This window comes from Bos indicus, chromosome 17 (assembly GCF_029378745.1).
Source record: "Bos indicus isolate NIAB-ARS_2022 breed Sahiwal x Tharparkar chromosome 17, NIAB-ARS_B.indTharparkar_mat_pri_1.0, whole genome shotgun sequence".
In the NCBI taxonomy this organism is placed as follows: Eukaryota; Metazoa; Chordata; class Mammalia; order Artiodactyla; family Bovidae; genus Bos; species Bos indicus.
The window spans coordinates 17,432,746-17,449,289 of NC_091776.1; the positions used below are offsets into that span (position 1 = coordinate 17,432,746).

Consider the following 16,544-nt stretch of genomic DNA (forward strand, 5'->3'; position numbering starts at 1 on the left):
TATAAGCTTACTAACTATAAATTTGTTTTAAACTTTTTGTTAGCATGTTAAATATCTGTCTGCGTGGTATAACTAAAATGCCATTTTGTGTTTTAAAAATGTAAAACAATATGGCATTTGGTATAATTGGTTTAATTTTTTGGCTCTGATGCTTTGATTTAGTTGCATTGTTATTTCAAGAAATTTAAAATATCAAATGTTAAAAGAGTATACAACCATTTAAACAAATGAAGAATATTACCATAAGTATTTACTGGGATTTAATATTTGAGCTTGATATTATGGCATTATTCAGAGTTTTGTATTTATTTCTTCTTGAAAATTTGAAAGTAATCTTATTCTGTTGAATTTAGGTGAATATAATTTTCTATTTTAATATTTTGTGGCTTAAATGAAAGGTTAAAGGAAAATAATACAAAATTTAATTTCTCCAGAGTAAAATGAATCAAGTTTGGTATTTTCAGAAAGTATAAATCACTGCTAGGCAAGTAAGTGAAAGATAGTTTACAAGATTGGAAGCAAAGATAGTAAGTCTAAAAAAGTATTAAAGCAATTGTGAACTGAAAAAAGAAAAGGAGAATCAAAAAGAATTGAATAGTGGTCTTTGATATGCTTGAAAACAATTCAAAGAAGGATAATATAAAATGAAATAGTATAGATAAAATAAATTTTGTATTAACTATTATAAATACTATTTATAACTATTATAAATACTATAAAAACTATTATATACTATTTATAACTATTATAAATACTATAAATATAGTATAACTCATAAATATGAACTATTTAAGACATAACTTTAAAACTGCTTTTCCCAAATTATGTACTTATTAATATGCATTATATGGTCATTAGAAACTAAGAATATCTGAACCTTAAAGATAAGGAAGCATATTTGCCCATTAAAGATTTTGAGAGTTCTACATAAAAAACCTGTTCTTAATTTGAACATTGTGTTTCCCAAACATATTTGACCACAGAAGTTTTTTCCACCCTAAACAATAATTACTATTTCATAGGACAGTTTAGAAAATGGCTCTCTAAAGAGAAGAGGGTTAACATATACTCGGCATTTGTCCTCACTTTTCGTGTGATTTAAGATTAGCAGCAAGCAGTCGGTCCAGCTCTATGACTTACATTTCACTGATCCTCGAATTCATTGTGAACTGTTTACACTAGGCACAAGTTAATGATGTGAAAAATCTGAAAGTATGCAGTGTATGAAATAGTGATCAAGTCCATGCATAATAAGATAGCAAAACGTCTTACAGTTATAAAGACAATTTATACAATTGTTATCTCTAGGTCTTTTCACAGAACCCTCAGATCACCTATAATAAAGCTCTAAGAGTCGCAGATATTTACCTTTAGTTCACATTATACACCATTTCTTTTACTTCATGCTCTTCAAAGACGTGTTTCATGAAGGAAAAGTTTATCAGCTACTGCTAAAATAAAAATATTGATAAGGCCTTGAGGAAAACAAACTCCTTGATTTAAGACGTGAAAAAAGAACAAAACAAAACTTTTCTTCTGATCATAACAAGCTAACATTTTTGAGCATTTATTGACCCATCACTGTGCAGGACGACTTCTAGTCAGCATAACAGTCCTTAGAGGTGTAGGTGTGGGCAGTGTTCCCTCATGATAGATGAGCAAATGGAGACCAGAGCTTTAGTAATGTGTCTTGAGCCAGGGCCTACCAAAATCAAGAACAAATCTCAGGTCTTTCTGACTCCAGAGTGCTTGCTTGTAACCACTGTTGTAGAAATCTGGAGAAATAAAGCAGAATACAAAGTAGGGAGGGGAAATCACCCAGCAACTCAGAGATTATCACTTAAAACTTTACTGTATTTTCTCTATTCTTTTCTGTATAAAATGCATATTACTAATTGGGCTCAAACTGTCAAAGTTTTGTATGCTAGTTTTACTTTGTCACTGAAGTCTCTTCAGAAACATTTTAAACTAATTTTTTATTAAAATTATCACTATATCCTGTTACTTCTCTGGTTCTCATCTGCTTTTGCTTTAATTCATTAAAGCAGTCATAACATTTTTGGTTTTCACTGTTTTTCACTTTAATGTCCATTTCCTCATTGACTTTTGTCACACATAATTCACCAATTTACTGAAAATCTCTTCTACATATTGTTCAGTAAGACTGTCTATTGCCTAAACAAGACACCAGAACTTGTGATGAGAATTAGTGTTGTTAAATCCATGAGAAGACTGCCGTGTCAGTTTGCTTTCTTAGCTGTTACACTATATTTCCCCTGCCTCCTGGCTGCTAAGATCTGAAATAGTCCAGGTTTACAAAATCTCTTTGCTGGGGTTATTTAATTAAATGTACAACTTTTTAAACCTGGTTTAGGTGTAGCTGAACTAAAAGACAAATTAGTTATTGAACTGAATAGCTAAGGTCATTTGCAGTTTCCCAGAAACCTGTGCTGTAACTGTGATCCCCATAGTCTTCATTTTTCACTTTATAAAGAGTATGTAGAGTACGTACCTATTTTAACTTGAAGTTTCCTGCTAAAAGTTTTAATCAAAGTATCTTATTCTTAATTAAACAGTTTTGATGAAAAAATTTATTTCAGCAAATTAATTGGCTTTTCTATAGTTGTTTATAGTCATTCTATTTTCAGTATTTTAAGGATGTTCATGGAAAAGGCCTTTCTGCTTGTTCCTCACAGGTTGTGGATGTACTTTGTGTGAGCTTTCTGGTAATGTAAATGTTTGTGTTTAAATGAATTGAGAGTAATACATTAGATTTTGAAGAGCAATTAGTAATTTTTATTTATCAGCAGTATGATTCTTTTTCCCTTCATTTAGATATGAAGTAAATTTTCAAGATGGTATTGATTGTGGAGGTGCATACATTAAACTCCTAGCAGACACTGATGGTTTGAATCTGGTATGATATTTTAATGTTTAAGAAAGCCTTATTAAAGTTAATAAGCATTTCTAAGGAGTAATTGACACAACTGAAATTTTTATTTTCATCTGAAGTCAAAAATAACTTTGGAAATTTTTATCCAAGATGAATTTATATAGCTTTTCCATGTGCCTTCAAGTTTCATACACAGCCGTGTTACTTGATGGCGTCAGTTCTGTAATCTTTAGCAATGTGAAAAAGGTTGCCAAGTCTATAAAATAAAATATAACCTGGTGCTTGTAAATGTCACCGAGAGATCAACTAACAGTTATTTTCTTTACAAAGTAATAATCATAAGTTTGTTTTGTTAGGAGAAGTAAGATAATGGAGCAAAGCAGTAAAACAAAATGGCCAAAGAATCAAATTAAAAAGGCAGATCAGCTCAGGAGTTAGCAGTCTACAAAAATTGACTAACTTAAAAATGTTAAGTTCATAATGAAGCAGGTTATATTAGAACCATTTGAAGTTTGGAGACATTTCTTATAGAATCCTCCCACAGGAGGCTGTGTCAGAATTTCTGCATATAACAAATATAAAACGAATGGGGTGTTAATGGGATATTTGTCAGAACTCCTGGATATGAAACATTAAAGGATTCGTTTACTTAGATAAGGTCAAGGGGAAGCCATTTGTAGCTTATGGTGCAACTCTTAGGCGTTGTGAGGTGACAATCAGCTGAAGGTACGGTGGCAATAATAAAGTCAGATGCCAAGTGGTTTTCTAAACACTGTATCTGGCTAACTCAGTTAATCCTTAGAGAAGCCTTATCAGGTACGTACTATTATTATCCGCATCAGAGGTGATGGAATAGAACTACGGGGAGGTTGGAAGATTTGCTCAGGGCCACACACAGCTGGTTTAAAGGCAACAGTGGGATCTGAACCTCAGTATCTGATGCCAGATCCCATGCTCTTAACCAGTAGGCCATGCCAAATGAATCCATGGGATTTTCCAGACAGGAATACTGGAGTGGGTTGCCATTTCCTTCTCCAGGGGATCCTCCCAACCCAAGGATTGAGCTCAGGTCTCCCGCATTGCAGGCAGACTCTTTACCATCTGAGCCACCAGGGAATCCCGAAGAGAAACGACTAGTGGTAAAACGGGGAGCAAGTCCCTCCCCGTTCTTCACTTTGTGCTTAAAGGGCACCGCTTTCTGGTGTCTTACTGAATAGTACTAGTGCCTAAGTAAGCACTGCAGTCTTCAGTCACAGTACGTTTTTCTCTATGCTTAATTTTCTTAGTAAGATATTAATACAGACCTATATAGAGTGATTAAAGCCTATTATGTTGTTAAAGTGGTTCCAGCTTCTCTCCTCCATCTTCAAAATGGAAGTAGTGTGTGCATTTTAAGAAAAAAAAATTTGTTTTTAAATAAAACTTGTCATTTTTCCACATCCTTTATTGTCAATGTGTCAACTAACTCTTTGGTGAATTAGCATTTAATACATTTTTGTGAACTCTACCCAATGGGGTAGAATAGAGAAATTCATTAAATATTTCAATTCTGGACTAATCCTAATACTCATCTCTCTTTGAAGGAAAATTTCTATGATAAAACATCCTATACCATTATGTTTGGGCCAGATAAATGTGGAGAAGATTATAAACTTCATTTTATCTTCAGACATAAACATCCCAAAACTGGAGTTTTTGAAGAAAAACATGCCAAACCTCCAGATGTAGACCTTAAAAGGTTCTTCACAGACAGGAAGACTCATCTTTATACCCTTGGTATATCCTTTTAATTCATTCATTAATTTAAAAGTATTTGCTGACTACCAGTATTTTCACGGCAAGTGCTTTGGGAGAAGCAAGCAAGGCTCTTCTGTTAAGGATTTATCTTTTTAGGAAAATCAGACACACATACTTACAGCACAGGCAGAAAGGAAAGCGCCATATGAGATACAGTTAAGAGCTCAAAAGCAATACTGCTTTCAGTTAAGAAACTTCGGGAAAACCTGGGGAAGGTGATTCTATTTGACCTAATCTTAAGTTTAGGTATACCATGTGGAACATAGGAGAGGAAAGGGATATTTTGGGTACCCTGACATTAGCAATGCTGACAGAATAGAAAACCGGAAAATAAGGTTAAAGAGGGAGAAATCCTTAACATTAGACTTTATTCTATAGGCAGTTGTCATCGTTGGGTCCTGCCTGGGTGGTAGTTAAAGGGAAGGCATTCAGCAACCATCTGTTAACATACTTAGCTTTACTTTTGCCGCTAGGAGTTTGAGTGTACATTGACTGGGAGAAACATTATATTATATATAATGTTTGAGTGTACATTGACTGGGAGAAACATATTATATATAACGTTTGAGTGTACATTGACTGGGAGAAACATTATATAGGATAGTTTCTCCTCTTTCCAGGAGTTTCTCCTCATCCAGTACAGATGGTTAGGTACTATGATTTCTTAAAATCCAAGCATGTCAGAACCTAACAGGACAACTCCATCCAAGACTAACATGTATCAACTTTCTTCCTCAAAACTGCAGTTACAGAAACATTCCTTTTTGTCTGCCAAGGCAGAGACCAATTTTATTTTTAATGTTAATATCAAAGACCTTTCTCTGAAATTGGAAAATAGTACTGGACATTTGGGGGAATGTAAGGTAAACTCTTAAAACATAGAAATAATGAGAAATTATAACTAGAACAGAAAAAAAATGAATTTTAATTAGACCTTGTATAAACCTAGTCAAAACCAATATGATAGTATATATATCAGGACACAATTCGACTTTCAGGAATTTTTCCAAAGGAAATAATCCAGAAGGAAGAAAATGACCTGTGTGTGAAAATATACTGTAAATTGCAAGCAGCTCAAACATTGCAGTAGTGGTTTTCTTTCTATGCAGTACAATACAAAAAGATAACTATGAAAATGTTCAGCTTATAATATTAAAATGGGGGAAGAAAGAAAAGTTGGAGGCGCATTCTGATGGCCACTAGACAAATTATGCAAACAAAACCAAAAGCTTAGAGAAGTCTTAACTTTTATTAATCACCTGATAGGCACCATGCTCTGTGCTAGGCTCTTTGTTTAGAACAGTCATGTGAGGTGAGCAGTTTTTATTTTGCCTTAATTTAAGTAACTTGCCCTAGGAAACAAAAGTAATTGGTAGAGCTGGAATTAAAATTCAAGCAAATTCTTAAAACATTTGCTTTTCTTACTAGGATACACAAAAAGTTTGTTGTGCTAGGATTATCCACTTTTAAAGGAATTTTTTCCTTTTAAAAAACCTTTCTGTATTATATTTTCATAACATTATTCTGTAGTTGTTCTAAGAACCTTACAGACTCCCTTAAAAAGAGTTTATAATCCAGTGCCTTTTGTGGTGAATTCATTTAGAATATTTAAAGCCGTTTTCTAAACGGAAAGTTTTTTGGCTAAAGATTTTTGACAAAGATGTCAAAGTGATGTAATTGTCATGTGCTTTTTTTGGATTTACTGTAATTTTAAAATACTTGAGTTGCAAAATTGAGTCAGAAAATACTCTTTCAGGGTTTTTTCTTGAGAAATGCCTTTTTTGAATTAGAAAGAGTCTAGTACATTTTTGCATTTAAGATCTTATTATTGTTAGTTGTGCTTTTTTCCTTTGTGTACTAATATAGTTTTATAGTCTCAGCTGTAATAGAAAATGGTGGAGAAAAAAAGAGAAGGGGGGAAACACTGAGTCTTCATTTGCGTTATTTGAATTTGTATATAAATTGCAATATTTGATGTTGAAATAAACAATTTGGCATTGTTGTGACTGAAAACCTCTGGAGATTACTTCAGTAATGTTTTTTCAGAAAGTGGTTGTCTACATGGCTAGTTAAGTCAGGATCATCCTGACATTTATTGACAGCTCCTACTTCCTTACTGGGCTTCCCAGGTTGTTCAGCTGGTGAAGAATCAGCCTGCAATGCAGGAGGCCCAGGTTCTATCCCTGGGTGGGGAAGATCCCTTGGAGAAGGAAGCTCCTTCCTACTCCAGAGTGAATCAGACACGACTTAGCAGCTAAACCACCACTGCCACCACCACCTCCTTAACTTACTTTACTAAAAGCAAATGTTAAGCTATTACTTTTTATCTACCATTCTTTCCAAAGATAAAAATTGTGCTCAGTGACTCCCCACCCCATGTTTATAGAAGGGGGAGAGAGCTTTCCTTTTGTTTTTATAATCACGGGAGTCCTTATGAAACTTCTGATGTGGTAACTTTTAAAGAGCTAGAGTTTACCTCGAAACAACATACCAAAGCATGAGCTGGAGTGTTTTCAATCATCCTTAAGATATTTTACACTACAATGTAGGAATCAATGAATTTGAAATGCCAATGAGTTTTATAGATTTCTAGATCATAGGAGTGTGTGAATGTTAAACTCCTGGTTTTGGTGTCTAGATTAAGGTTATATAGAAGGATGTCCTTGTTTATAGGAAATGTACATTAAAACATTCAGGGATGATACGAATGAGGTCAATAACTTACTCTCAAGTAATTCAAGAAAAAGTGAAGTTCTTTATATGTACTTGCAACTTTTAAAGTTTGAGGTCGTTTCAAAAAATTATTGTAAAATAGTGAAGATTGGGTTGTATTCTGTAACTATAAAAGACTAAAGCTGAATGGTTATGTGAGTCCTAAATTGAGTCAGCAATTGGGTATTTTTTTATTTGAGAAGTAATGGAGCATTTTATTAAATTTTTATTATTAAAATTTTATGTTTGGTTTTAGAAAACATTATATCTAGTGATTTTTGCATATTTTGATTTAATACTTTGTTAATTCCTCTATTCTGCTTGAGAGAAAATTTTACCCATGAAGTTTAGGGTAGTTTTTTTATTTAGAAGATTATCTTTAACACGTCTATCATGATAAGTGTAATATGTTTAAATTGGTCCTCAGTGATGAATCCAGATGACACATTTGAAGTATTAATTGATCAGATAGTTGTAAACAAAGGAAGCCTACTAGAGGATGTGGTTCCTCCTATCAATCCTCCCAAAGAAATTGAAGATCCCACTGATGAAAAACCTGATGATTGGGATGAAAGAGCAAAAATCCCTGATGCTTCTGCTGTCAAACCAGAAGACTGGTAAGCAAAGAATTCAGTAGCAAAGCATTGTTTGGCACAAAGTAATAAAATGTAACATACAAGTGACGTTTACAACCAATGAAACATATTCTTTTAAACATCAGAAATACTTATTTTTGACTTTTAAGAGAAATACTTCTCTGAAATGGATTTTTGCACTTCCTACCTTTTAATTATCTTAATTTTCATTTTAATTAATTTTGTTCCCTTTTCATATATATATATATAAATATATATAATGTATACTTCCAACATGCATATTTTATTTTGTATTCTTTCAGTGCTGTGGGGAAAAGAATACCATGAGTCTAAAGCAGCAGCGCTTTAATTTCTATTCCCGGTTTGATCTTATGTATGTGTGTGCATATTTTACATAGTTGTGGTCGTTGCAGTTAATGATGAGTTGGCTTTAAATAGCCATATCCTCAGCATCTTATAAAACTATATGGGATGCGCTTGTCTTCCCAGGAGACACTAGTTACATTACATTACATTAAATAATCTGCTTGCGAAGGCAAAAGACGCAAGAGACAGAAATTCGACCCCTGGATTGGGACGATGCTCTGGAGAAGGAAATAGCGACCCACTCCAGTCTTCTGCCTGGGAAATCCCCTGGACAGAGGAGCCTGGTGGGCTCCAGTCCGTGTAGTTGCAGCAGAGTCAGACATGGTGAGCACACGTGCAGCAGCAGCAGGATGCAAACACCGCCTTTCACGCTGGGGCTTGTCATAATTGTTTTAGTAGACAGCAGAAGTTTTAAATTTTTATGAAGTCCGGTTTGTCAGTATTTGATAATTCATGGTTTTTGCATCTTCCTAAGATATTATGCCTAAATGTGACAAAGATTTTTTGTTTTCTAGACAAATAATTTTGACTAAAACTCTGTTTGAAGTTTGTTATTACATGTAGTGTGAGATATAAATCAAGATTAATTTTCAAAAATATGGATGTCTGATTGTTCTACTCTTGGCATCCATTTGATGTCCATATTGATATCCCCTCTTTCTTTTCTGCATCAGGTTTTTTCTTGATACGTTTAGCTACAGGTTTATCAATTTTATTGAGCTGTTTGGAGGACGGGCTTTGGTTTTAGTTTCTGTTGGCATTTTTTCTATTCTTACTTTGGACTTAATTTGCTTCCCTTTTCTGCTTTTTTAAGGTAGAAAATAATTTCGGATAGAAGCAGCTATAAATTTTCTCTCAGCACTGCTTTTACTATGTTCCACAAATATCTACTATTTCTGAGAACATTCATTCATACTGTTTTATAATTTCCCTAGTGATTTCTTTTTTGATTCACATATTTTTTAAAGTGTTACTTTGTTGTCAATTATTTATGGATTTTCCAGATATAATTTTCACTTTAACTCCCAATATAATTCTGTTATTGTCAGAAAACATTTACAAATGTCACTTACATCAGCTTGGTTGCTAGTGTTGTTCTAAAGCCTTTGTATTCCTAATGGTTTTCAGCCTGTTCTCTTATTGGGAAGAGAAAATAAGTCTTCAGCTATGATTGTAGCTCTGTCTTTATCTCCTTTGAGTTCTATTTGTTTTGTTTTGTGTAATTTGAAGGTCTAGATCACTAGATCAATTCACAGTGTTTCATGACCTCTTGAGGAACTGAGCTTTTTATTATTATGAACTGTTCTTCTTTATAAATTCATAATTACTCTGTCTTGGAATCTACTTGGTCTGATACTAGATCAGCACTCCCATTTCTTTTAATCATAGTTCCACTGAATATTATTTTCCATTATTTACCTGTAACCTGTATGTTGTTGTTATTCAGTTGCTAAGTTGTATCTGACTCTTTGTGACCCCATGGACTGTGGCATGCCAGGCTTCCGGGTCCTTCACTATCCCCCGGAGTTTGCCCAAACTCACGTCCATTGAGTCGATGATGCCATCCAGCCATCTCATCCTCTGACACCCCCTTCTCCTCCTGCCTTTCCGTCTTTCTCAACATCAGGGTCTTTTCCAGTGAGTCGGCTCTTCACATCAGGTGGCCAAAATATTGGAGCTTCAGCATCAGTCCTTCCAATGATATTCAGGGTTGATTTCCTTTAGAATGGATGGGTTTGATCTCCTTGCTATTCAAGGGACTCTGAACTATCTTCTCCAACACCACAGTTCAAAAGCATCAATTCTTCGGCGCTCAGCTTTCTTTATGGTTCAGCTCTCACATCCATACATGACTACTGGAAAAACCATAGTTTTGACTATGGAGGCAAAGTCATGTCTCTGCTTTTTAATATGCTGTCTAGGTTGGTCATGGCTTTTCTTCCAAGGAGCAAGCATCTTTTAATTTCATGGCTACAGTCACTGTCCATGGTGATTTCAGAACCCAAGAAAAGAAAACTTGCCACTGTTTCCACTTTTCCCCTACCTATTTGCCATGAAGTGATGGGACTGGATGCCTTGATCTTAGTTTTTTGAATGTTGAGTTTCAAGCCAGCTTTTTCACTCTCCTCTTTTATCCTCATCAAGAGGCTCTTTAGTTCCTCTTTGCTTTCTGCCATTAAAGTATCATCTGCATGTCTTAGGTTGCTGTTATTTCTCCTGTAATCTTGATTCCAGCTTGTGATTCTTCCAGTATGGCATTTCACATGATGTATTCTGCATATCAGTTAAATAAACAGGGTGACAATATACAGCCTTTGATGTACTCTTTTCCCAATTTTGAACCAGTCCATTGTTCCATGTCCAGTTCTACTTCTTGACCTGCAAAGAGGTTTCTGAGGAGGCAGGTAAAGTGGTCTGGTATTGCCATCTCTTTCAGAATTTTCCACAGATTGTTGTGATCCACACAGTCAAAGGCTTTAGCATAGTCACTGAAGTGGAAGTAGAAGGTTTTCTGGAGCTCTCCTGCTTTTTCTGTGATTCAGTGGATGTTGGCAGTTTGATTTCTGGTTCCTTTGCTTTTTATAAATCCAGTTGGTACATCTGGAAGTTTTCGATTCATGTATTGTATAGCCTACCTTGAAGGATTTTGAGCATTACCTGTATATGCCTTTATTTTTCAGGTAATTTTCTTGTAGTCAACTGCATTTGGGTCTTGCCTTTTAATTGGAATGTTTTAAATCATCTACATTTAATGCAGTTATTGATACACTTAGATATAAACCTGCTGTCTTGCTGTTTGTTTTCTCTTTGTCCCATATAGTTTGTGGCTTTTTATAAAATTTTTTTCCTGACTATCTTTGAATTGAGTTAGTTTTTTGAGCCTTCTGTTTTTTCTTTCTATTGGCCTTCTGGCTTTTCCTCTGTAGTCTGTTGTTTTACTGGTTGCTCTAGGTTTTGCAGTGCACGTCTTAAACGTATTTCAGTCTCAGTTCAGTCACTCAGTTGTGTCCGACTCTTTACGACCCCATGAACCGCAGCACGCCAGGCCTCCCTGTCCATCACCAACTCCCGGAGTCCACCCAAACCCATGTCTATCGAGTCGGTGATGCCATCCAGCCATCTCATCCTCTGTCGTCCCCTTCTTCTCCTGCCCTCAATCTTTCCCAGCATCAGGGTCTTTTCCAATGAGTCAGCTCTTCACATCAGGTGGCCAAAGTATTGGAGATCTCCAGTAGCATATTGGGCACCTACTAACCTGGGGAGTTCCTCTTTCAGTATCCTATCATTTTGCCTTTTCATACTGTTCATGGGATTCTCAAGGCAAGAATACTGAAGTGTTTGCCATTCCTTTCTCCAGTGGACCACATTCTGTCAGACCTCTCCACCATGACCCCCCCCCCCTCCCGTCTTGGGTGGCCCCACACGGCATGGCTTAGTTTCATTGAGTTAGACAAGGCTGTGGTCCATGCGATCAGATTGGTTAGTTGTCTGTGATTGTGGTTTCTGCCCTCTGATGCCCTCTCTCAGCGCCTCCCGTCTTACTTGGGTTTCTCTTACCTTGGACGTGGGGTATCTCTTCACGGCTGCTCCAGCAAAGCGCAGCCGCTGCTCGTTACCCTGGATGCAGGCAGCTGCGAGGGTGCACAAGCACGGCCAAGAGGAGCTACCCCACGTCAGCCTACTCTCAAGTAATGTTATACTGCTAATGGGTAACACTTGGCCACTCTTTCTCTAAGTATTTGTGTATGCCTCCCCATCTCTTTTGAGGAGATGCCACTGAAAAATGTGTTAGACTGCTTTACGGTTGTTAAACAAGTCACTGAGGATCTATTCATTGTTGTAGACCAGTTTTGCTCTGTGTACCTCACTTGGGAAAGTGTCTATTCCTCTTCAAGTTCTTGTTGTTTGTAAGCATTGAGGTTACCACCTATTGAAAGCACAGAATGTTGCTCCTGGAAAACCAAGTGTTACCTTGTTAACTTTTGTAAATAAAGAGGGATACTGGTTAGCAATGAAAATGTCTTTACCTTCAGGAAAATAGTATAAGAGGGAAGTAACTTGTGCAAAATAGGAATAACAGTACCTTTAAAAAAAAGTAGTCACTTACCAGTGTATCACTTCCATGAATTCATGGTGTCAGAAAAGATAGGACTATATTCGTATGTGTGTAGTTTCTAACTGCTTCGTATTTGTCTGCCTATAAAGAGTAAGGATGGGACATAGGTTTGCCCTTAAAGAGAAAAACTGTATATACCAGTCTCATTATGATGGGTGAAATCTGTGAGAATTTGTTTTATAAAGTACTAAAAGACCCTTAAATTTTAAACTCAGGTTACTCTGAGCCCTAAGAGACCTTCAGATAATATTGATATCAGGAAAGTACAAGTCTTGCCATGTGTACAGTTGATTATTTCAGTTTTGTTACTCAGTCTTCACATATATAAATTATTTCAGTCTATTATTCAAGTTTTGTTTGGAAAAGCATAATGTAAATTCTAGATAAAATTCCTGCTTTTCTGAAAGATGAAAATTATATTAGTAATTCTATTCTGTACTTACTGTGACTATGTTTATATACTTTGGAGCTTACTTTCTAAATGTTATTTTTTAAATGAAAATATAAAAATTACCAGAATATGGGGAGTTAAAAAAAATAATATTGGAGTAGGGAAGACCTTTCCAAATACAGCATAAAATTGAAGGATCATAAAGGAAAATATTAATAAATTTCAGCTACATGAAAATAAATTATTTTTCTGTGACAAAAAAACCCACCATAAACTACATAAAAATGCATGAGAAACTGGAAAAAATTTTTAATTCATATAGTTGACAACTAATTTCTTACTAATTTCTAATATATTCCAGGATATTAATTGTAGCATTATTTGTTATAGTAAGTTTTGGGAAACACTAAATATCCTAGAGAATAGATAAATTATTATTTATTCACAAAGTAGAAAACTATGAAACTGTTAAGAATAAAGCAGATATATATTTATATAAAACAGAGCTCCTAGAACAGTCTTGACATGTATTAGTCTTTCTGTATATATTTATTGATGAATGGTTTCTTTTTAATTTTAATAATATATTTTATTTAACTCAATAGAGCCAAAATATTATTACTTCAACAAATAATATAAAAAGATGAATGAGTTTTTAAGTGAACTAAAACAAAGTCTAACATATTCTGTAGTTCAGTTCAGTTCAGTCGCTCAGTCGTGTCTAACCCTTTGTGACCCCGTGAATCGCAGCACGCCAGGCCTCCCTGTCCATCACCAACCCCCGGAGTTCACCCAAACTCATGTCCATTGAGTCAGTGATGCCATCCAGCCATCTCATCCTCTGTCGTCTCCTTCTTCTCCCACCTTCAATCTTTCCCAGCATCAGGGTCTTTTTAACTGAGTCAGCTCTTTGCATCAGGTGGCCAAAGTAGTGGAGTTTCACCTTCAACATCAGTCCTTCCAGCACTGATCTTTAGGATGGACTGGTTGGATCTCCTTGCATTCCAAGGGACTCTCAAGAGTCTTCTCCAACACCACAGTTCAAAAGCATCAATTCTTCGGTGCTCAGCTTTCTTTATAGTCCAACTCTCACGTGCATACATGACTACCTTACATGACTCTTCTCTCTCCTTGCTATTCTTTGGAACTCTGCATTTAAATAGGCATACCTTTCCTTTACTCCTTTGCTTTTTGCTTCGCTTCTCTTCACAGTTATTTGTAAGGCCTCCTCAGACAGCCATTTTGCTTTTTTGCATTTCTTTTTCTTGGGGGTGGTCTTGATCCCTGCCTCCTGTACAATGTCAGGAACCTTCGTCAATCAGGCACTTTGTCTATCAGATCTAGTCCCTTAAATCTATTTGTCACTTCCACTGTATAATCATAAGGGATTTGATTTAGGTCATACCTGAATGGTCTAGTGGTTTTCCCTACTTTCTTCAATTTAAATCTGAATTTGGCAATAAGGAGTTCATGATCAGAGCCACAGTCAGCTCCTGGTCTTGTTTTTGCTGACTGTAGAGAGCTTCTCCATCTTTGGCTGCAAAGAATATAATCAATCTGATTTCAGTGTTGACCATCTGGTGATGTCCATGTGTAGAGTCTTCTCTTGTGTTGTTGGAAGAGGGTGTTTGCTATGATCAGTGCATTCTCTTGGCAAATGCACTGCTTCATTCTGTATTCCAAGGCCAAATTTGCCTGTTACTCCAGGTGTTTCTTGACTTCGTACTTTTGCATTCCAGTCCCCTATAATGATAAAGACATCTTTTTTGGGTGTTAGTTCTAAAAGGTCTTGTAGGTCTTCATAGAACCATTTAACTTCAGCTTCTTCAGCATTACTGATCGGGGCATAGACTTGGATTACCATGATATTGAATGGTTTGCCTTAGAAACGAACACAGATCATTCTGTCGTTTTTGAGATTGCATCCAAGTAACTGCATTTCGGACTCTCTTGTTGACTGTGATGGCTACTCCATTTCTTCTAAGGGATTCTTGCCCACAGTAGTAGATATAATGGTCATCTGAGTTAAATTCACTCATTCCAGTCCATTTTAGTTTACTGATTCCTAAAATGTTGACGTTCACTCTTGCCACCACAGTTAAAAAGCATCAGTTCTTCGGTGCTCAGCTTTCTTTATAGTCCAACCCTCACATGCATACATGACCACTGGAAAAACCATAGTCTTGACTAGACGACCTTTGTTGGCAAAGTAATGTCTCTGCTTTTTAATAGGCTGTCTAGGTTGGTCATAACTTTCCTTCCAAGGAGTTAATGTCTTTTTATTTCATGGCTGCAATCACCATCTGCAGTGATTTTGGAGCCCCCCAAAATAAAGTCTGACACTGTTTCTACTGTTTCTCCATCTATTTGCCATGAAGTAATGGGACTGGGTGCCATGGTCTTAGTTTTCTGAATGTTGAGCTTTAAGCCAACTTTTTCACTCTCCTCTTTCACTTTCATCAAGTGGCTCTTTAGTTCCTCTTCACTTTCTGCCATAAGGGTGGTGTCATCTGCATATCTGAGGTTATTGATATTTCTCCCAGCAATCTTGATTCCAGCTTGTGCTTCTTCCAGCCCAGCATTTCTCATGATGTACTCTGCATAGAAGTTAAATAAGCAGGGTGACAATATACAGCCTTGACGTACTCCTTTTCCTATTTGGAACCAGTCTGTTGTTTAATGTCCAGTTCTAACTGTTGCTTCCTGACCTGCATACAGATTTCTCAAGAGGCAGGTCAGGTGGTCTGGTATTGCCATCTCTATAAGAATTTTCCACAGTTTATTGTGATCCACACTGTCAAAGGCTTTGGCATAGTCAATAAAGAGAAATAGATGTTTTTCTGAAACTCTTCTTGCTTTTTTGATGATCCAGCGGATGTTGGCAATTTGATCTCTGGTTCCTCTGCCTTTTCTAAAACCAGCTTGACCATCTAGAAGTTCACAGTTCACATGTTGTTAAAGCCTGGCTTGGAGAATTTTGAGCATTACTTTACTAGCGTATGAGATGAGTGCAATTGTACGGTAGTTTGAGCATTCTTTGGCATTGCCTTTCTTAGGGATTGGAATGCAAACTGACCTTTTCCAGTCCTGTGGCCACTGCTGAGTTTTCCAAATTTGCTAGCGTATTGACTGCAGCACTTTCATGGCATCATCTTTTAGGATTTGAAATAGCTCAACTGGAATTCCATCACCTCCACTAGCTTTGTTCATAATGATGCTTCCTAAGGCCCGCTTGACTTAACATTTCAGGATGTCTGGCTCTAGGTGAGTGATCACACCATGGTGATTATCTGGGTCATGAAGATCTTTTTTGTGTAGTTCTTCTGTGTATTCTTGCCATCTCTTCTTAATATCTTCTGCTTCTGTTAGTTCCCTGCCATTTCTGTCCTTTATTGCGCCCATCTTTGCATGAAATGTTCCCTTGGTATCTCTAATTTTCTTAAAGAGATCTCTAGTCTTTCCCATTCTATTGTTTACCTCTATTTCTTTCCACTTATCACTGAGGAAGGCTTTCTTATCTCTCCTTGCTATTCTTTGGAATTCTGCATTCAAATAGGTATATCTTTCCTTTTCTCCTTTACTTTTGCTTCTCTTCTTTTCACAGAGGTAGGAAGTGCCTATTGGTACCTTCTGAATTCTGTAACTTGAATTTTTAACTGTTTGAATAATTAG

The 16,544-nt window shown here is 36.1% G+C and overlaps 1 protein-coding gene across 2 annotated transcripts in view; it reads left to right on the forward strand.

Moving 5' to 3' along the window:
- Window positions 1-16,544, forward strand: part of CLGN (calmegin) — a 45,130-nt gene that overhangs the window by 20,318 nt on the left and 8,268 nt on the right. For both annotated transcript variants that reach the window (XM_070769087.1, XM_019977775.2), the window contains exons 6-8: window positions 2,836-2,917; window positions 4,477-4,669; window positions 7,830-8,019. In XM_070769087.1, the coding sequence (XP_070625188.1) occupies window positions 2,836-2,917; window positions 4,477-4,669; window positions 7,830-8,019 (465 nt within the window). The remainder of the gene's footprint in view (window positions 1-2,835; window positions 2,918-4,476; window positions 4,670-7,829; window positions 8,020-16,544) is intronic.